Source organism: Arvicola amphibius, chromosome 10 (assembly GCF_903992535.2).
Source record: "Arvicola amphibius chromosome 10, mArvAmp1.2, whole genome shotgun sequence".
NCBI classification, from domain to species: domain Eukaryota; kingdom Metazoa; phylum Chordata; class Mammalia; order Rodentia; family Cricetidae; genus Arvicola; species Arvicola amphibius.
This window is the reverse complement of record NC_052056.1, coordinates 95742667-95765048: the sequence shown is the minus strand read 5'-3', so window position 1 is coordinate 95765048 and position 22382 is coordinate 95742667. Positions and strand designations below refer to the sequence as shown.

The 22382-nt window shown below is 51.2% G+C and overlaps 1 protein-coding gene across 1 annotated transcript; it reads right to left on the bottom strand.

The window, feature by feature from the left end:
• Positions 1-6228: 6228 nt before the first annotated feature.
• Positions 6229-22329, bottom strand: Tfr2 (transferrin receptor 2). Its single transcript, XM_042055897.1, is given in 20 exon segments — positions 6229-6575; positions 6577-6825; positions 9673-9813; positions 10124-10351; positions 10441-10525; positions 10604-10680; positions 10779-10846; positions 10949-11012; positions 11101-11183; positions 13046-13165; positions 14402-14565; positions 16009-16148; positions 16233-16349; positions 17111-17233; positions 17340-17451; positions 17527-17667; positions 20324-20510; positions 20666-20918; positions 21119-21172; positions 22233-22329. Coding segments are annotated over 19 exon segments (2412 nt in total). The 5' UTR covers positions 21152-21172; positions 22233-22329; the 3' UTR covers positions 6229-6548.
• Between the last annotated feature and the right edge of the window lie 53 nt (positions 22330-22382).

The window sequence follows — 22382 nt, the reverse complement described above, 5'->3', positions numbered from 1 at the left end:
GAGGGTCGGAGCAAGCTTGGTACATATAGTTAGATTTTTCTTTGCTTGGTAATTAAAAAAAAAATATTGTGTATACAGTGTTCTGCCTTCATATACACCTGCAGGCCAGAAGAGGGCACCAATCTCATAGATGGGTTGTGAGCCACCATGTGGTTGCTGGGACTTGAACTCAGAATTTTGTGTTTCATCATCCCTAGCACCGTATAAATGGGGTGTGTGGTATTGCTTTGCTTCTAACCCCAACACTCAGGAGGCAGAAGCAGGATTAGGGGGTTCAAGGTTGCCCTCAGAGACGTAAACGATAGAGGGCTAGCCTGGGCCACATGAGATTCTTTCACAAAAACAAACATAATAAACAAAGTAGGTCCAGGGCTGTCAGTGCTAGCTCAGTGAGGAAGGTGCTGATATGCATGATGACCTGAGTTTAACTTCTAGAAAAACACTGTAGAAGTAGAGGTGGAGTCCCCCCCGAATTGTCCTCGGACCTTCACATGAAGGCCATAGCATGCTTATGCCAATTCTTCCTCAGCAAAATAATGTTAAAAACAATGACAACATTGCTTCAAAAAGCCACTAAAAAATTACGAAGCGGACTGGGAGATGGCTCAGAGGTAAGAGAACTGACTGCTCTTCCAGAGGTCCTGATTTCAAGTCCCGCAACCACATAGTGGGGTTGCTCACCAGGTACACTGTGCCAGCTTTAAGAGATGCCCCCAAGAAGTAGGTAAGAGTCTCTCTGCACATTGATGATGCTTGCCATGTCTGCCATGAGGAAGGCCCTGTTAACTGTAAGTCCAGAAGCCTTCTGTTTGCTGTTCTATTTTACTGTTGGTTTTGTTATGTTTTGTTTTGTTTTCCAAGACAGGGTTTCTCTGTGTAAGCTTGGCTGCCCTGGAACTCACTCTGTAGACCAGTTTGGCCTCGAGCCAGAGATTCCACTGCCTCTACCTCCCAAATGCTGGGGTTAAAGTGTGTGCCATTACACCTGGCTATTTTATAACTAATTGTCAGTATTTAATTTTATTTTATTATTTGTTGTACGTGCTGTGGGGGGGTGTGATGGTGGAGGTCAGAAGAAAGGCCTCAATTCCCCTCCCATCTTTCTCTTGCCAGCAGCAGGAACACCATGACCAAGGCAACTTAGAAACAAAGCTCTGTTTGGGGCTTTTGGCCTTCAGAGGGTTAAAGTTCACTGTGGCAGAATGAAGATGGGCAGGCAGCAGGCAGCTGGAGTAGCAGCTGAGAGCTCACGTTCCTTGAAACACAAGCACCAAGCAGAGAGCACACTAGGGAATGACGTTAGTCCTTTTGAAACCTCAAAGCCCCCCCAGCCCACCTTGTCCAGTGAGGCAACCACCACTAGGGGAGGCAAGTATTCAAAACACCTAAGACTTATGGGAGACGGCTCATTCAAAGCAACCGCACCCCACCAGATGGAGTTAGAGGTGTTGAAAACCCCTTGATGTGGGTGCTGGAAGAACAGGTGCCCTTAACAGCTGAGATATCTGAAAGTAGGGTATTGCTAGTGTCTAGTCCCGGCTGTCTGGAACTTTTTTCTTCCTTTTACTTCTTCCTTCTCCTTGTCCTTCTTCTGAGACTGGGTCTCACCTGCAACTCTGGCTGTCCTGGAACTTGCTCTGTACAACCTCGAGCTCACAGTGATCCATCCGCCTGCCTCTGCCTCTGCCTCTCAAGTGTTGGGATTAAAGGGTGTGCACCACCGTGCCTGGAAATGGAGCTTTCTTTTCTTTTCTTTTTTCTTTTTTTTCCTTTCTTGGGGGCCAGAGAGATGGCTTAGTGGTTAAGAGCTCTTGGTGTTCTTGCAGAAGGCCAAGGTCTGGTTCCCAGAAAACCCACACAGCGGCTCACAACCATCCATAAACTCTAGTTCCAGGGGATGTCATCTTCTCCTGGCATCCCTGGGCACCAGACATGTTACTGGATGAATATATGTGCATTCAATATAAATAAGTCAAATAAATCTTCTAAAAACATATAAATAGCATAAAAGTCCATTCTGCCTGGCAGATGCTACCATGGTTGGTTAATTCTTCATTTTGTTGTTTGTTTGTTTGTTTGTTTTGGTTTTTCAAGACAGGGTTTCTCTGTAGTTTTGGAGCCTGTCCTGGATCTAGCTCTTGTAGACCAGGTTGACCTCGAACTCACAGCGATCCTCCTGCCTCTGCCTCCTAAATGCTGGGATTAAAAGGCGTGTGCCACCACTGCCCGGCTTCTTAACTTAACTTTAAAAGGCCTTAGACTTATAATATACTCTGTGACCCTAACACTCAGGAGGCTGACCAAGCAGGGATTTTGAGTTCAAGGCCAGCTTGGGCTACACAGTGAGCCCTGGTCTTCAAAAGAAGTCGGGTGATGGTGGCACATGTCTTTATTTAATCCCCACAGTTAGGAGATAAAAGATAGGTGTATCCTTGAGTTTGACACCAGCCCTGGTCTACAGGGTGAGTTTCAGGACAGCCAGGGCTATGTAGAGAGACCCTGCCCCCCCCAAAAAAAACCAAAACAACGACAACAAAAACCCCTATATCTACATCATCACATTCTGAAGTGCCGAGAGGCAAAGCTTCAGTATATGCTCTGGGAAGGGAGGACACAGTTCAGATCTGTAATCTCAGCCAGGCATGGCCGTACATGCTTTTAATCTCAGTATTTGAGAAGTAAGAGGCACGAGACTCAAAAGCTCATGGTAACCCCTTAGAGAATTACATACAGTATGAACTAACACGAACTGCCTGCAAAACAAAAGGGAGGGGGAGGGGAGGACGAAGGAGAAGGAAGAGAGGGGAGAAGGATGAAGGAGAAGGAGGGAGGAAGAGGGAGAAGGGGAAGAGAGGGAGGGGGGAAGAGGCCTTGAGTTGCAACTGCAAAGTCCATGCTGCCAATTAGATGACATTTATTGACATGTTTGGGGGATTCCAATGTGGACATCTTTGTGAGTACCATTCTTTTGTCAACACAAGCAGCTGGGCAAGGGGAGAAGGGCCGTGACACCCACAGGAAGATGTGCTGTCAGAAAGATGACAGTTGAGGTTTCTGACTCCAGTTCATGCCCAAGAGCCTGTCAGTCTTGGTGGGAGATGGGAAAGGCAGAGAAACAGTGGTTTCATCTTGAAGTTCAGAACCTGGGGCATCCCAAGCTTTAGATGAAGAGATCGCCCCTTCCCAGTGCCCAAGGAGCTGTGTGAGACCTCCCAAACTATGTTGGGGGCAAGAAAAGAACAAAAAGATACCAACGTCATTTTCGCCACTGCCAGCAAGTAAAAGCCAGGCTGCAGCTCTTAAGCCATGATTAAAGAGAAAGAGCTAGGCCAAGGAGTTGGTCCAGATATCTGCTGCTAAGGGGGCTGGAGAGATGGCTCAGCGGTTAAGAGCACTGCCTGCTCTTCTAAAGGTCCTGAGTTCAACTCCCGGCAACCACATGGTGGCTCACAACGATCTGTAATGAGGTCTGGTGCCCTCTTCTGGCCTGCAGGCATACAGATATCTGCTGCCAAGCCTTATCTGCTGCCAAGCCTTAGTGACTTGACCTCTGCTCCAGAGCCCCACAGGATGGAAGAGAGAGCTGCCTCCTACAGGTTCTCCTCTGCCCTCTACACAGGGGCTGTGGCACAGACATGCACACATGAAGTAAAGGAGAATATAATAAATTTTTCAGTGGGAAGAGAGTGACCATCATTTTTCTCCTTATCTAGAGTTCACATTTAAGGTCTCCATCCTCATCGGACAAAGGTTGGCCCTAGGGCATCCCAGAGGAAATGTCCTGGACATAGTCACCCTAAGAGGTTTGTGACCAGTACAGTCTTACAGGGGCCCACACTGTGTGTAAGGGCATGTGTGTGCACAGTCATGTGGAGGCCAGAGGTCAACCTTGGGTATTGTCCCTCAGCAAATGTCCACCTTACTTTACATTAAGATACTTTTTTACATTTGTTTATTTCTTGTGTGTGTATACACTTTGCTTATCCACGAGCTCGCATGGGGAGGAGCTGACTCCTCCCACTCTGTGACCAGGCCATCAGGCTTGGGGGCCAGTGCTCCCGACAGAGAGCTGGAGCGGCTCAGTGGTTTAAGAGCTCTTGTTGACTCGTTCTTTCAGGGACCCAGCACACACAATCAGGTGGCTCACGGTCACCTGCAACTTTAGCTCCTGTAGTGATTGGGAGCGGCAGGCTGTGTTCCCACCCGGCTCCCGGCTGCCTGGCTAGCTTTACCCGAAAATAACAACACACAAATTGTATTCTTTTAAACAGTCTGCCTGGCCCATTAGTTTCAGCCTCTTACTCACATCTTGATTACCCATATCTAATAATCTGTGTAGCACCACGAAGTGGTGCCTTACCTGGAAGATTCTAGCGTACATCCATCTTGGGCCGGAGCTTCATCGCGTCTCTCTCAGAGAGGAGAGGCATGGCATCTGCCCCAGAGAGCCAAGGCATGGCGATTATTAACTTTCCTTCCCAGCATTCTGTTCTGTCTACTCCGCCCACCTAAGGGCTGACCAATCAAATGGGCCAGGCAGTTTCTTTATTAACCAATGAAATCAACTCAAACGGAAGACCCTCCCACATCAAGCTCCAGAGGATCCATCATCCTCTTCTGGATGCCAAGGGCACCACAGTCACGTGTGCAAATAATTACACACATACACGCAAAATTTCAAAAGGCTTTCCACAAATCTTTGTTTTGTTTGGTTTTGTTTTTTCTTTAAACTAAAGGCAGGGTTCCTCACTGGGGGCTGAGGTTCCCGGATTAAGCTAGGCTAGTTGTCCAGTGAGCCCCAAATGCACCTCCCCAGCACCGGCACTGCCAGTCTGTGCCAACACAGTTTACATGATTGGACCCAGGTCCTCAAGTCAGGCACTTTACCCACTGAGATAGATTTCCGCCTCCTGACCTTGAACTCTCAGTCCCCCTGCCTCGGTCTCCCAAGTGCTGGGATTACCCCTGTGATGTAGAAGGGAGCAGCGGGCTGTATCCCGCCACCTGGCTAGCTTTACCCAAAATAATTACACAGAAACTGTATTCATTTAAATACTGCCCGGCCCCTGGCCCATTATCTGTAGTTTCTTATTGGTTGATTCTCATATCTTCCTTTAACCCATATTTAGTAATCCGTGTAGTACCACGAGATGTGGCTTACCAGGAGAGATCTTAACCTGCCTCCATCTCAGAGAGGAGAATCATGGCGACTCACTATGGCGACTGCCTGAAGCGTCTCCCCACTGCCTGCTACCCCTTTTCCCACAATTCTGTTCTGTCTACTCCGCCTACCTAATTTTCTGTCTCTTAAAGGGCCAAGGCAGTTTTCTTTATTAATTAACCAATGAAAGTAACATAGACAGATAACTCTCCTCCATCACTGTGAGCCACCACGTCTGACTCTGCTCATGCTTTTTTTTGTTTTGCTTCATTTTTTTCAGACAAGATTTCTTTGTGTATCCACGGCTGTCCTGGAACTAGCTCTGTGGGCCAGAGATCTCCTGCCTCTGCCTCCCGAGTGCTGGGATTAAAGGTGTGCGCCGCCACCCGCCTCCCGGTTCCATTTTTTGAACGAGAGCCTTGTACTTTCACTCCGCACCAACACTTTTTTTACTCAGGGTCTCACTGCGTAGCCCTGGCTGCCCTAGAATCTCTGTGTAGACAGTCTGGCCCCCAACTCACAGAGATCCATCTGCTTCTCTCTCGGCCCCACTCCCCCAGCCCAGTGCTGGGATTAACAGTCTGCGGCCTCCGAAGCTTTGCTTGTTTTGTTTGTCTGTTTTGTTTTTACGCTGTGAGTGGGTATTTTGCCTGCAGGCGTGTCTGTGGAAGACAGAAGAGGGCGTCTGATCCCTGGAACTGGAATTACAGACGGTTGTAGGACTCCACGGAGGTGCTAGACAGCTCTGGAAGGGCATCCAGTGCTTTTAACCACAAAGGCATCTGGAAAAACCTGGGGGAACTGGTTCTCTCCTTCCACCATGTGCGTCCTGGGGACTGAACTCAGGTCGTCAGGCTTGGCAGCACGCACCCCTTACTGATGACCCCCTTCTCCCTTCCATTATCTTTAGGCTGTTTCCTTAGGCAACAGAACGGCTATTTTCCCCACAGAGATAGCATCTTCAGGCATGCTGTCAGGTGCCTTCCATCCATCCTAACCTAGGCCTCAAGGCTGGTGTGAGGAGTGGGGGTGGCATGAAGAGGAAGCCAAACCGCTTACAGACAAGAGATGTTACAATTTGTTTATTAACATCTAATTCCCTTGGGCCTCCCACCAGAGACCACCCACTAAGAGATCCAGACAGATCCCAGCCTAGGTAGTCTCTAGATATGGAGGACTTTGCTCCTGAAGGCAGAAGGACCAGTAATGGGAAGACAGCCACTTTCTGGATAAGAGACAGTATGACGGTCACACTGAGAAAATAAGGCTCTCCTACACTGCAGGGCCAAGGGTGTTGATGAGAGGTACATGGGGCACCTCCTTTCGCCTGCACCACTCAAATAGGGAGAAAGGAGAATCATGTCGGACCCAGGTAGGGCTTTGTGCCTCAAAAGTTATTGTCTATGTTCCAGACAATCGCCGCTGAGCGCGTTGGCTGCCCCCTGCAGCGTCCACGTGAGCAGCGCCAGCTGGCGCCGGAAACGACTCTCTTGGAAACCCAGACCTGGTGCCAGTCCGGAGGAGTTGGCCTTGAAGCCGTCGGAGCGCAGCATCCGCAGGTGGTCGAGCAGGGCACCCAAAGTGTGGTCGCCTTGGCCCAGGAAGATGTGGCGGAATGGGGAGTCAGCCGGCGACACATACTGGGACAGGCAGTAGAACTCCACCTGCATGAAAAAGTGAGCGCGCGTCTGGACGCCAGGGTGTCCGTGGCTGGAGGCTTCAGTCACCCCTCCGACCAAAAGGTCCTAACCCACCCCGAGGCCCTCTGGTACCTGCTTCGCGGAGGACATCTCTCGGGTGTGCATGTATGTGTGGTTGAGGCCAAGGCCAATAGCTAGCAAGTCTTCCTCAGTCACGCTCCACAATGTTTTTTGAGACAGAGTCGCTCAATGACCTGGAATTTGCCAATCTGGCGAGACTAGCTGGCCAGCAAGCCCCGGGCTTCTCCTCCGCCTTCCCAGTTTGAGGTCCAGGCACCCACCACGGAGACTTTTACATAGGTATTGGTGCATTGAATTCAAGACCACATGCTTATATGGCAAACACTTTACCTACTGAGCCCGAGCCCTAGCAGCCGTTTGCTTTCCTTGAAACAGAGACACACTATGTAAGCCCTGGCTAACCTGTAATTCACTACATAGACCAGACTGGCTTCAAGCGCACCTCACCATTTTCTTCTCTCTCTCTCTCTCTCTCTCTCTCCTCCTCGCTCTCTCCTCTCTCTCATCTCTCTCTCTCTCCTTCTCTCCTCCTCTCTCTCTCTCTCTCTCATCTCTCTCTCTCTCTCTGTCTCTCTCCTTTCCTCTCTCTCTTACTCTCTTTCATTTCTCTCTTTCTTTCTTTTTGTTTTGTTTTGTTTTCCGAGACAGGGTTTCTCTGTGAAACAGTCCTGGCTGTCCTAGAACTTACTCTCTAGACCAGGCTGGCCTTGAACTCACAGAGAACTCACACCTGCCTCTGTCCCCCTCCCCCGTGCTGGGATTAAAGGGGTGTGCCACCATTTTCTTTTCTTTCTTTCTTTCTTTTTTTTTTTTTTTTTTTTTTTTTTTTGGTTTTTCAAGACAGGGTTTCTCTGCAGCTTTGTTAGAGCCTGTCCTGGACCTAGCTCTTGTAGACCAGGCTGGCCTCGAACTCACAGAGATCTGCCTGCCTCTGCCTCCCGAGTGCTGGGATTAAAAGCGTGCGCCACCACCGCCCGGCGCCACCATTTTCTTGACTCAGCTTCAGGAGCCCTGAGATTGTGGATTTATAGGCGAGCAGCATTTATACCATTTAAAATGTCTATTCAAGAGTCCATGTGTGCCCATGGCTTTGACCAGAACTTCAGTGGACACAGCTTCCAAGTCACTTTGCCAAATCACTCATAGGCGCCTGCTCTACAGACTTAGGAGCTATCTGGACATAACCACACACATGCCAGCATCAGTTTCTTAAACATGGGATTCAGAGGCTGGGGGAGGGGTGGACAAGGTCTCATCATGTAGCCCAGGCTAGCTGTCTCAGCCTTCTAAGAGATGGGAGTACAGGCACCTCCATGCCTAGTTATTTGGTACTAGGGATGGAGCCCAGGGCTTCACGCAGACCAGAAAGCGCTCCCATCAACTGAGCTGCAGCCCTAGCCCGTTTTATTTCTGCCTCTTTCTCTTTCTTTTCCCTTCTTTCCTTTTTTCCCACCCCTCTTTCTCTTCCTCTTTAATAGTACTTAGCACAGACTACGGCCTTAGAGTCCCTTGTCTCACACTTTGGCTCTACCACTTACTTTCTGTGTGATCTTGGGTAAGTTACTTAGCTCCTCTGAGTCTTAGCATTGGCCTACACTCCTGCCAACCTCACGGCGTCATAGGAAGTCCTGCTACTGAACAAATGAAGTAACGTCGCTGGCCTCTGGTAGTGCCCTACAAATGTCAGCTGCTATTATCCTTATCCAACTCATCTGTTTTCCACACTCTGCCCATACATTTTTCCTGCTAAACGACGCCCGTCGGTCCAGGCGCCCCCTACAGGCATTTGTGAGCACCTGCGGCTGGTATCCAGGACACAGCCTTCATGAAGTCCATTTCCTCTGCAGGCCGTTAGTACTCCCGCCAGAATCCTTTAAACACACTCCGTTTGCCACCTTACCTCCTTGCAAGAAATTTTCATGATGCCTAGACATACAAAATCCAACCCCTCTGCCTTGCCTATAATCCCGGTTACTTGGAGGACTGAGGCATGTGGCTACAAAGGTCGGCTACGAAATGAGATCAAGATTATTCTGGGCAATTTAGCAAGACTTTCAAAATGTAAAATGAAAAGCGGGTTGGAGGCACAGCTCGGTGATAAAGCCCCTGCCTAGACTCCCCCAGTGAGGGGCTGGGTGTGACTCAGTGGTGGAACCCCTGCCTAGTGAGGAGCTGGGGGCGTAGCTCAGTGGTAAGGCATTTATTTAACATGCACAGTACCCTAATTTGATCCCCACTACACGCAAACCCCCAAATTTTCTCAGCTATGCAAAGGTTCCCCACATTGGTCCCTGTTCAGTGCTCCATAGGGTCTCTGGGTCACCTCACAAGAAGGTGAGGTGGCAAAATGGAGTTTGTTTAAAGGATCCATTCACAACTCCCAAGAAAGGCGACGTCCATTTCCCCGCCTCACCCTCCACCCTGAAAGGTCCTCTTTCCTTTGCATCAACCGCACCAACCCGGGTTTTGCCTGCTCTTCAAACCACATAGTCTAAAGCAGAGGTCAGCACACTTTTGTTTCTGCAAAAAGCCATGGAGTAAATACTTTAGGCTTTGCAGGTTAAACGGGAGACAGCAAAGAGGCAGGCTTTCCTATCCATTTCATCCCCTGGCAGCGCCTGCGAAAGTGACGGGTCTGCTCTTCTAGCCTGGCTGGTTTAGGAACCCTGTATATCCGGTATAGTACGCCCAGAGGACAGGGAAAGGATAAGGGACAGAGAGCTTTAGAACGCCGGGTCCTGGGGAAAGGGACCCCAGGCCAGAAGGGGGCGGGCGGGAGCAGGGTCTCACCCTCATGATGCGCACGTTGTACATGCGCATCAGACGCTCGTCGCTCTGCTCCGAGCTGTAAATCTCCTTCCGCAGCTTCTCCGCCGCCCGGATGTAGTCCCCCCTGGCGGAGTACACCCACTGCAGGGTCAGTCCGCGGGCCTGTGGGTGAAGCACAGTCTGAGACCGACAGATTGGTGCCAGCACCGATGCCTAGGGTGGGCTCAAAGAGCTGGCAGGAAGGGGGAAGAGATGCAGGGAGGCCATCAGGCCTTTGACATTAGAGAAGGCGGATCCCAGGGACTTGGGTCGTACTGGCTGTGTCCTCCGGGATTAGGTGACTGGAGGTAGAAATAAAAAGGGCCAGACTGCAAGACAGGACCTAGATCTCAGGGCTGGGGAGAGGAGACGCCAGCCACCCCTAGAAATGACGCGCGCCCTGAAGGCTGGGAGCGGGATTGGCATCTTGGACCTTGAGATCCCCAGAGAACTCGTTGAGGTTGCCGATGTGCCTGAGGACCACATCCCCATAGCGGCCAAAGTCGAGCGGCAGCAGGTGATCGTGGCTCAGTCGGATGAGGAGCTGGCCCGCGAGCTGAGCCACTGCCTGGGCCACGGCGGGCAGGCGACCTCGCAGCATCTTGTGCAGATTCTCATAGGTGTCCTCCTTCGTGTGCAGGAACGGGTACTCCCGATCATCCTGCCGGGACATGGAAGGGCTGGGCACAGGAACGTGGTGCTGAGAGGCTGGGGGCCTAGTGTCCTGGGGCAATGGCTCAGGAATCTCACCTCCATGAAGGAGAACTCCACAGCCGGGACCCCCGCAAAAGCCGTGAAGGAATATGCACTGCTGTCCATGGGCAGGGGCCGAATCCTGGGGGCAGGCAGGTTGGAGGCCTCTGAGGACTCAGTTTCCCCTCAGCCTCCGCCCCCAGTCTTCCTTTCAACTTACACTTCGGCATCCCAGTTGGGATTGGTGAGCCGCACTTGCTCATAGAGCGTCTGTCCACTGTGGTTAGGGGAATCTACCTGTGGCAGCAGGATGAAGGGCACAAGTCAGGCTGTGTCCCCTTCCGGTTGAACTCCCACCATCTTATCTGCCATCCCCTGTCCTGATCCTGTCTTGCCTGCTTCAGGATATTCTCAATGAGGCTGATCAGAAGGGGGCTGGTCTTGGCGTGAAATTTGCCATCTCCTGAAGGAAGGGAGGAGGAGGAAAGACAGGCTCAGGGAGAGAGTCAATGACATACATAGGTGGACCGGCGGGAAGGCCAGGAGGTAACATTGCCCAGCTCACCCAACACTGAGTTGTCCAGGCTCAGGTACACTACGGCTTTGAGGTGTAGCACGCTGAGGTAGCCCTGTGGGTCGGGCAAGAACGTGAAGAAGGAAGGTTCCTCCCTCCACCCCTCCCCATTACCTGGTTTCCTGCCCAGAGCCCCAAATCACCTCCAACCACTCCATGGATCCCACGCTGCCAAAGTCTCCTCCGTCCCAGCTGATGAACAAGAGACTTCTTCGAGGTTTGAACCCTACATGCAGAGGGAAGAAACTCCCTTTTGTCCTTCTCCACCCCTGCCCCCAGAGGACCTCTCTTCACCAACCCAGCATCCTAGCCCTTCTTACGTTGGATCCACCCTGACTTGATAATAATGCCTTGGGGTGACTTCTAAAGATGCCATTTCTTGCTTAATTGACACTCAGACCATTGACACTTAACACATTCCAGTTTTTATTTAGTTTTTAATTTTTTAAAAAATTATTTGTGTGTGTGTGTGGGCGCACACCCACCACAGAGAGGGAAAGCGGAGTTCTGTGGGCACTTGCAGGAATCTGGTCCCTGCTACCACCATGTGGATTCTGGGACTCCAGCTCAGCCTCAGGCTTGGCGACAAACACCTACTGTTGCCATCTTGCTGCCCTTATTTGTTGTTTTAAGACAGGGTCACACGTAGCCCAGGCTGGCCTCAAACTCCCTGTATTAGGTAAAAGATGATGCAATAACAGGAGTGGACCACACATCTGGCCTAGTCAGTGCCTGAGGTCAACACGCAAATGGAGTTTCCTTCGGCATCCTCACACTTGAGGGTCATTGTGCTTTGTTCTAATTAGTCCCCTCCCCCACCGTGGGCTTGGTTGTCCCCTCAATAGCCTGGCACCTTTCTCCCCCTCCCTCCTTTCTTCCCTCTCTCCCTTCTTTCTTTCTTTGCAGTGCCAGGGATTAAACCAAGGACCTTTTGCATGTTAAGCAAGTTCTCTACCACTAAGAGAAGCTATATATATACCTCTTTTAAAAAAAATTTTATTTTTTATGGTTTTGTCTTGAAACAGGGTCTTGCTATGTAAACTCGACTGACCTCAAACTCACAGGAACCTTTCTGTAGAATACTAGGGATAAAGGCATGTGCCACCATGCCTGGCTTTTTTTTTTTTTTTTTTTTTTGGAGGGAGTGTTTTTGGGTTTTTTTGTTTTTTTTTTTTTTTTTTTAAAGATTTATTTAGGGGCTGGAGAGATGGCTCAGTGGTTAAGAGCATTGTCTGCTCTTTCAAAGGTCCTGAGTTCAATTCCCAGCAACCACATGGTGGCTCACAACCATCTGTAATGAAGTCGGGTGCCCTCTTCTGGCCTGCAGGCATACACACAGACAGAATATTGTATACATAATAAAAATAAATAAATATTTTTTAAAAGATTTATTTACATTGGGGTTTTGCCTGCATATGTCTGTGTGAGAGTGTCAGATCTGCTGGAACTGGAGTTACAGACAGTCGTGAGCTGCCATGTGGTTGCTAGGAATTGTACCCAGGCCCTTTGGAAGAGCAGTTAATGCTCTTAACCACTGAGCCATCTTTTCAGCCTGTCGTTTGTTTTTTGTTTTATGAGACATAGACTCACGTAGCTCCAACTGGCCTAGAGTTCACTCTGTCTTTGAGAATGACCTTGAAATCTCAATCTTCCTGCCCTAGTCTCCTGAGGGCCAGACTTACAGGGATGTGTGGTCAACTCATTTAAAAAATTTAAAATATTTTTGTGTGTATTGTGTGTGTGTGTGTGCACATACATGTGGTGGCATACATGTGGAAGTGAGGGGACCACTTTGGGAAGCTGAATCTCTCTAACATGTGACTTCCGGGGAATCAAACTCAGGTCAATGGACTTGGTAAGAGTGTCCTTGGTCACTAAGGCATCTTGTCAGTCCCCCAGGCTAACACGTTGATGAGGAAATAGTATATTGGCAAAGCTACTTGTCCAGATCCACACACTGGATACTCCAGTCGTGGGACTCGGAGCCAAGTGACCTCTCTCCAGAATATGCTGCCAACTACCTTTGACCTAGGCCTAGCTCAGGCACGACACAGCCCCAACTTACGCAGGTCTTGGCTCGGATCTTACCGTTGCTGACCATGGAGGAGAAGGTCCGCACCAGCTCCAGCAGGATGGCAGTCCCCACTGCAGACTTGGCTGCTCCTGGGCCCCACGCGTCCCTCTGGGCCCCAATAACAACATAGTGATCTGAGGAAGATGTGTGGAGCCCACGTCTTAAACTGACAAGGTCTCCCCATGTGGCTCTGGAGGCTGGGTGCTCCCAGAGCCTCACTCGTTCCTCTCCAGCTTCCCCCCCCCAGCTTCCATGCTGTAGCCCCTCCCATTTCCACACCGCAGCTCTCTAAACCCTGCTGGGTCAGAAGCCCATGCCCATCTCTCTCGGCCCTTGCCCAGACGGACTGATCGATCCATCAATAGACTGATCGATCCATCAATAGGCATTTGGAGATTCAAACACACAGGTCCCCCCTCCCCTCTTGCTTCCGGAGACAGGATCTCAGGTAACAGAGTCTGACCTCAAACTCATGATTTTCCTGCCTCCACTTCTTCCCAAGTGCTGGGATTACAGGCATGCACCAGCATATCAGGCTGTACGCGGTGCTAGCATGAAACCCAGAGTTTCTTCCATGCTAGGCGACCACTCTGTCAGCTGAGTGACTGCTGATAGAGGGGGACATTCTATTCTGCTGGAGTTTTGGGCTGTTTTTTGTTTGTTTTTCTTTGTATTTTACACTGGCCTTGAACATCTGATTTCCAGTCTCTAGGTGTGTGCCATCACTCCTGGCTCCTTTCTCTGCTTAATACAGGCTCTCTCGAGGCCTAGGCCACGTAGACTAGACTGGCCTTGAACTCATTAACCTCCTGCATCAGACTCTTGAGTCCTGGGATGACAGATGTGGGCTCTCATGCCCGACTAACCCTAAAGCATCTGGGCTCCCTTCTCTCCCCGGTCAGTCAGGTTCTGTACCTTCCCTCGCCTGCTTTCCTCTCCCCAGCTCTTCTGTGCCCAACTCCCACGTCCAACATCCTCCTCCGGGTGTCCCCCGGGTCTCTGCTTCTCCCTTGACACCTGGGCGGTCAAGGGTTTCCCAGGCCTGCCCCACCCCACCGGGTCTGTTCAGCAATCTTTGATTCCCCAATACCAGAGTCATCTGTCCAATCTGGCCTTTGCTCGAGGACTGGATACCTAGTATAACATCCTCCAACACACGCTTGCTCACACCCAGAGTGTGGGGAGCTCACTATTAAACAATACTGCTCATTCGGAGGGCTCCTCACTGCTACCCCTCATCAGTCCCCCCTCGGCCTCCATTCCCTGGACATCACTCCTGGCCTTCTTCAGGGCCTCCTGTGCCAGTCTTTTCTGGTTGGTTAGGAGCGGAACCTCCTAAGCTGTGGGGGATGCTGGGCAGACAAGCCCACCTGGCTCTGCGAAGCCCTCGATGCAGGCAAAGATGTTGCTGATGGGAGTCGAAGCCCTGTGGTTGTTGACAGCTAGACGCAGGTGTGGCCCAGGTCCCAGCCGATAAGGGGAGCCTGGAAGGCGGCCTTTCCATTCCTGGGGGGCCACAGGGCCTTTGAGTTTCCTGGAAAGCAGCGGAGCAACAAAGTGTTGCAGGGATACTGCGGCCTAGGCCGCATGAGAGCCTCGAGCCCCCTTTCCTCCTCTCCTATTCCCGGGATCTGGCTCAAGACCTTTGTCTCTGTACCTTACCCAATAGGACAATGCAGCCTGGGGCTGCCACGGGCAGTGGCATAGGCTGTGCCCTGAGTGAGAGTCCTCAGCACTAGTGGGTGTACCAGATGGTGAGGCCTGGTAAAAGGAATGCCCACCTAGAGGGTCACCTCTTCCTTTCGGGTGTGTATGCAGGCACGTGTGTGGAGATGTGTGTTCCCATGTGTGCAGAGGCCAACCTCACATCTTGCCCTCGAGTGCTAACCACCTTTTTGGTTTTTTTTTAAAAAAATATTTATTTATTCATTATGTATACAATATTCTGTCTGTGTGTATGCCTGCAGGCCAGAAGAGGGCACCAGATCCCATTACAGGTGATTGTGATCCACCATGTGGTTGTTGGGAATTGAACTCAGGAACTTTGGAAGAGCAGGCAATGCTCTTAACCTCTGAGCCATCTCTCCAGCCCCCCCTCTTTTGTTTTTATTTGTGAGTTTATAACACACCCTCTTGTGTGTGTGTGTGTGTGAGTGTTCAGGACGTGTGCCACAGCGTCCATGTGGAGGTCAGAGGACAGCTGCGGGTGTCCATCCTCTCTGAGTATGTGGGGCTTGGAGGTGGTTTTCAGGCTTGCTGGCAAGTGCCTTTACCCATTGAGATATCTAACTAGGTCATTTGTGGAGGGGGGGGTCAGGATCTGCACTTGGCATGAGGCTCACTAAGTTCTCTTAGTTGGATGCCAGTGAGCTCCAGGGACCCACCTGCCTTTCCAGTGAGGGACTGCATGCACACACTTAGATTTTGTTTGTTTGTTTTTGTTTTGTTTTTGAAATAGGATTTCACTGTGTAACAGTCCTAGCTGTCCTGGAACTCACTCTTGTAGACAAAGCTAGCCTCGGACTCACAGGGATCCACCTGCCTCTACCTCCCTAGTGCTGGGATTAAACCCGCGTGCCACCATTGCCTAGCTGGTTTTGTTTTTTTTTTTTTTTTTTTTTTTTTTTTTTTTTTTTTTTTTTTTTTGGTTTTTCGAGACAGGGTTTCTCTGTGGCTTTGGAGCCTGTCCTGGAACTAGCTCTTGTAGACCAGGCTGGTCTCGAACTCACAGAGATCCGCCTGCCTCTGCCTCCCGAGTGCTGGGATTAAAGGCGTGCGCCACCACCGCCCGGCTTTGTTTGTTTTTAATACAGGTTCTGGTGATGGAAATCAGGTCCTCATACTTTAGCAGCAAGCCCTTTACTGACAGAACTATCTCCCCAGTCCCAGGGTCATCTTATTCACCCAAGGAACTCTTTAGTAACCCCACCCTCCCCGACACACACAAACACACACACACACACTTTTCATCTCTTACTTGAGCAAGAGGTCAGCAACGTCTGCACTGATGGGCTGGGCGGGGATACTGGGAAGGCCTGATGATTCTACGGGAGGGAACTGGGTTTGATTGAAGGAAGGGAAGCCAGGCGTATAAGGGTCTCCAGTTCCCAGGTGCACCTAAAGAGAAAGGGGTACCAACTCTGAAACTGGGCTGGACAAGCCCCATTTGTAGAAGGTGGTTCAGCTTCCCCTGAGACTCACATGTCCATACACAGCCTGGTGGCTGGATAGGCCTGGCTTGTGAGGGTCCTGGGAGAAATCTGCTGGGTCCGGGTATATCAGCACTCCATGGGCCCCAAAGTCCTGGGCAATGGCTACCTGAGGGGGGCACAGAAAAGCGAGGGAAGGCAAACTGGCTCTTTCATCTGTCGCTGTCATCCTGGAGGGACCGTGAGTAGCTATCATTGGCACTCACATTGTAGCCCTCCCTCCGTGCCTCTGTAGCCTGCGTGCCCAGGGCTGGAGAGATGGAACACGGTTAAGAGCGCTCACTGCTCCTCCAAAGGACCTGGGTTTGATTCCCAGTACCCAAATGGCAGTTCACAACTGTCTGTAACTCCAGTTCCAGGGGATCTGACATCCCGTCTGGCCGCCACAATCACCAGACACATATGCAGTGCACAGACATATATGCAGGCAAAAAACACCAATACATTTACTACAATAATTTTTTTTAAAAAAACTGTGCAAGCCAGGTAATGGTGGCGCACACCTTTAATCCCAGAACTCGGGAGACAGAGGAAGGCAGATCTCTGAGTTTGAGGCTAGCTTGGGCTACAGAGCAAGTTCCAGAACAGCCATGGTTATACAAAGAAAGCCTGTCTCAGGAAAAAAAATTGAGACAGGTTCTCTCTGTGTAGCCCAGGCAAGTCTTGAATTAACAATCCTCCTGCCTCAGATTCCTAAATAGCTGGGGTTACAGGTTACATCCTGCCTGTCTTCTGACAACATTTTCTTAAAATGTGCCTGATTTTTCTTTTCTCCCTATGACAACCTCCTAGATCCTTCCCGTGGAGACACGCCCACTCCCCAGACCACTCGCGCCTCACTTGACACGCTGTCCTATTTGGGACCCTCACCTTCTGGGCAAAGCTGGTAATCCCAACGCGCACTAGCAGGAGGCTGCCGGCCAGCTCCACACCCTTGGCTCTCAGGTCCTGCAGATCCTCCTGCCGCCCGTAGTGGGCGTACACCAGCTTGCCCTGGGAACGGATGGATCTTTGAGGCACAGTGCCCGTATCCCGACTCGGCTACCCACCGAGGACGTGATAGGCTCCCCATGCCAGGAGCCGGACCCGAGGCGCTCACCGTGGCGTTGCCGGTGGCGCTGTAGGGACAGTAGACTTCCGGATCCTCCAGCGGTAGCTGCTCCTGGGCGCTCCCGGCTGCATCCACCCAGTGCAAGGTGTTGGGGTGAGCCCTGAGGACGGGGAGGGTGAGCACCCCTGGCTGTGCAACCCCGTGACATGTCCCCTTGTCGCGTTCCCAGACTCACGGGTCCGGCAACTGAAGCCCCACGTAGTGCGTGTCAGTCCACACGTGGTTCAGCTTGTGGCTCGAGAATTGGTCGAGGATATCTTGCACCAGAGTGGCCATCCTGGCTGAGCCGGCCATGCGTTCCCGGAGGCTGGTCAGCCTGAGCAGAGAAAGATCGCACTGGGAAGAGGGGGGGAGCGGTGAAAGAAAGGGACCCCCACGTACCCATAGAAGTAGGAAAAACGCAGGCCTGGAATGGTATTTAATGTGTCCCGGACTAGCCTCAAACTCAGGTAGAAAGCATTTGGGAGGTGGAGGCAGGAAGACGGGGCTTCGGGACAGGACCTCACCCTCTCTGCTTCCATGGTCTTCACCCAGCAGGAAATTGTCACCTAAACTCCACCTAGTCTGCCTTCTCACCTAGGCAGGCGTGTGCTGCCCTTTCAGGGTTTGTTACTAAGGTCTATCTGTTTATCTTTGTAGGGGAAACAAACTACCTTCCCCGTTTATCACAAAAGTGTGGCCTTGACAGAGACCTGGCCTTTCCCAGGGTGGCCACATCTCCCATGGGTCTCTTGGGTTTCCCGACCTCCAGTCTTGGGATGGAGGTGCTCCTGTCTCTCTAACTCTACTCCCCCACCCCTCCTTCCCTTGTGGAGGATTCTAGGAAATCACTCTAGCACCGAGTCACAGGGGTCACTCCAAAACACCTTTACTTTTTTTTTTTCTGTTCTATTTTTAGACAAGGCTATGCTGAATTGCCAAGGCTAACCACAGGCTTGCTTGAAATCCAGGTAGGCACAGAACTTCTCTGTTTTAGCTTTTGGATAAGTTAGAACCTGGTTCTCGCCTCCATTTCTGGGACCCCGGGGACTGAACTCTGGTTGTTGGACTTGGCAGCAATCACCTTTACGAGGTGAGCCATCTCACCAGCTCTGAGCTTTTGACATCATTTTTTTTACGACACCTTTTGAGGTTCCGGTGTCCTCCCTTCATCCTCAGTGTATTTACCAGTCTGTCTTGGGAGGAAACATTTACCCTGGCTCACATCTCCAGAGCTTTTGAGGTGTTGTCTTTTTCATCCCTTACTACATGGTAGAGGGCATGAACTTAGGGAAACTTGGCAGTAGGTAGCCCTACCCATGTTAGCTTTCATAAGATTTGTTTGAGAGTAGGGGGGAGTTCAAGGACGGCCTTGAACTCCTGATCCTCCTGCTCTTGCCTCCCAGGTACTGGGATCACAGGTGTCAACCACCACACGTACTTCATCCCACTTGAGGGATCAGAATGAGTACTCTGTCACCGAGCTCTAGCCCCAACCTCAGACTGGGGGTCCTCTAGGAAGACAGAGCCATCTATGGGATCAAGCTCCCTACTGTGGGTCAAAAGCTACACCACGAACAGGCTTGGGAAGGAAACACGTGGATCCAAATGGCTGAATAAACATTAAAGACAGGACTAGCTCAGCTTTGATCCTCAGTGCAGAGGAGGAGGAAGACCCAGGTACACACCTGTAATTCTAGCACTTGGGAGAGGATCTCAAGTTTGAGGCCAGCCTGGGCTACATCACAAGACCTCATCTGAACAAAGCTAAAAGCAAAACAAATGAAATCAAGCGAAATAGGGAAAAGGGCTAGTGATGTAGCTCGGTGGCAGACTCCTTGTCGACGAGCACGCGAGGCCCTAGGTTCAACCCCAAGGGCTGTAAATGTGATGGCTCAGTAGGTAAGTGGTACTCGTGGCCAAGCCTGAGGACCTGGGTTCAAATCCCCGGGATCTATTTGGTAGACGGAGAGAACCGACTGCTGCAAGTTGTCCTGTGACCGCCACACACGCACAGCAGCACCCAAGCACCATGCCCTGACAATAAATAAGTAACGGCAAAAGAAAGAAAGAGGGGCTGGAGAGATGGCTCGGCGGCTAAGAGCACTGGCTGCTCTTCCAGAGGACCTGGGTTCAAGTCCCAGCACCCATACGGCAGATCACAACTGTCTGCAACTCCAGATCCAGGGGATCTGGCACCCACACACAGACATACATGCAGCCAAAACACCAATGCATATCAACTAAATAAATGAACAAATGTTAAAATAAAAGAAGGAAACCCAAAAGAGGAAAAAAAAAATCATGTGGTTGTCTCAGTACATGCTGAAAAAAAGTTTTTTTTTTTTTAAAAAAATTCAAACCTTTATTACCTGATCATTACATAAACTAAACTTAAAATGTCATTTAACGGGGCTGGAGGGATGGCTCAGAGGTTAAGAGCATTGCCTGCTCTTCCAAAGGTCCTGAGTTCAATTCCCAGCAACCGCATGGTGGCTCACAGCCATCTGTAATGGGGTCTGGTGCCCTCTTCTGGCCTGCAGGCAGACACACAAGACAGAATATTGTATACATAATAAATAAATAATTTAAAAAAAAATGTCATTTAACTTTATAAAATATTTATTTATTTTTCGGCATGGGTCTCATGTGTCCCAGACTAGCTTCCAATTTACTATGTAGCCATGGTAAGGATGACCTTGAATTCCTAATCCTCCTGCATCTACCTCCTCTGATCTGGGAGTATGTGCATGTGCCACCTCTGTTTTCTTTTGCTCAGCTGCCTGTCTCCTAAATAAACCATCCTTAAAGTCTCAGGTCTGTGATACTCAGGTCCTAGTATCTGCCATCCTTCCAAGGATGACTGAGCAGGGAAGCCAGAGAGAAGGGTGGGAAGACCCAGACGGGACTTGGGCAGCATGAGAACTGACAGGATCTCCAGTCTGAATTGGACTGGACCCTGGGCTGGGCTTAGGAAGCCAGGCTACTCTTACCTGATGGTGTCCTCCAGATGCCCCTCTCCAAGGAACCGAAGAAACATGGTCCGCAGGTCACTCCAGTACAACGTGCCCAGGCCGGAGTCGAGGCCAAACTCAGAGTTGACATCCTCGCTGACCACCAACACGGAGTCCCCGCATGCCTGGCAGGACCCTCGAAAGGCCACATAGCCCAGGAGGAAGGCTGGCAGGTGGTAAGATGTGGGTTCTCTCGTGCCCTCTTCTACTGGACCCCAGAAATGCCCCCAAGCCCAGGCCTTTCACTGTGGACCGGGGAGGGGTGGTGAGGACGGGGACGGGACCCGGGGACCAGGACACACACACCGACAGGGGACTCACCCCCAGTGAAGATCAGCAGGGCCGTCAGGATCAGATAGGGGGCAGCCTTTCGACCCACTGCAGCCCAGGGGATGGGAGCTGATCTCCCGGGACTGGAGCCTAAGGACTCTGGGCCCTTGAGTTCCATGGGGCAGAACTGGGCAGGCAACTCGACCTCTTCCTCCCTGTCTTCCTCTTCCTCCTCCAGGTGGCCCAGATCAGGGCCTTCCACACGTTTATAGATGGTCTGAGAGGGTCTTGGGGACCAGTGTTGCTGTGTGGAGAGGGGAGGTAGGCATGAGATTAGGGAAGGGGCCTAAGAGTTGGGGAAGGATTAGGCAAGAATGGTGCCACTGACTTGGGCAGGGAGGGACCCAAGGGGGATGGGGTGGGGCCAGCCTTAAGCATTAGGGAGAGGCCTGAGAAACGTGAACAAAACCCAATGTGTATAAACCCACCCCCGCATGGTCTTACCGCTCTCTGCAGTAGACCCCAAAGTTGCTCCATGCTTGCGCCCCCTCCTGAATCCTGCAAGTAGTCCCCCCCCCACAATGATAAACCGTTTGTGGGAGCCCCAGAGGGCCCCTTATCAGCCCTGGCAGGCAGTCTGAGCCTAGGCTGTTCTTCACCCCCCACAGGGTGGGAGCACAGTCTGGCCTTGGTCCAGCCTTCCAGACATCACCCCCGCCACCGCCCCGCCCCCCCAGTTCACGCCAGAGGACAAGGGGTTGTACCTTCCACAAACCTCGCTGCTGCCGGCTAACAGCAAATCAATCAATTTTTTTTTAAACCTCAGGGCAGACTTTGACCACCTTAGTTCCGGTCACAGGTGGGGGGAGGGGGCTTAAAGTGAGGGGGAAGGAGAGATACGGACAGGTTCCCGCCTCCCACATTCCACCCTCTCTCAGTGTCCTTGCGGAAACATCCCTAGCCCCCTTGGAAACTTCATCATGAACATTTCTGCTCCTCCCCACCCCTTGCATCTGGCTTTTAGGCTCCCCAACATACAGCCCTCCAAATAACACGTTAGCTGATCTTCCTGCTCCGACCCCTGCCTCAGGTAGATCCCAAACTAGCGGCACCCTAGTGGGGTGACTTGGTGGTTTAATCTGACCATAAAGTTGTCCGTCTGTTTGGAATCTGGCCTATATTGATTTCTAGGGAGGAAGGGCTATAAGTGAGCTAAAGGGGTTAAAAGGAATCGGTGAGTGAGTGGGTCGTGGGGTCAGGAAACTCTGGATTTGCGTCCACTTCACCATCAGGGGAGGCAGAAAACGTCCTGACCAAGCCACCACAGCACTAGCACCTCTTGGGTCACTTTAATAGGGACTTAATTAGGTGTTTCTCCCTTTAGGGGTCTTCTGCTCTCTAAGAATTTGATGAAGGGCTACAAAGGCAGTTTATCTTCCAGTTTCAAATCCAAGCCGCGCCAAAGACGCCGGGACCTGAAGCTCTGAATTGGAAAGTTCAGGGTCCACCTCACCGTCACTCTCGATCCGGGTCTCCCCTGGGAAACTGCAGATCCTAACCAGGTACAGAAAGATCTGAGCGGTAGGGGCTCACCAGTACCCCAGGCCCTGCCTCGTGCCTGTCAAAAGCGGAGTCCTGAGTAGGAAGACAGCAGCCAAGCTCGCTTTAGCAACAGGTCCCTGGATTTCTTGGACCACGGTCTCAAGGAGACCCAAAGCCTGAGCTGAGGCCACACCCACTAGAGCACGCCCCTGGGATAGCCCTACCC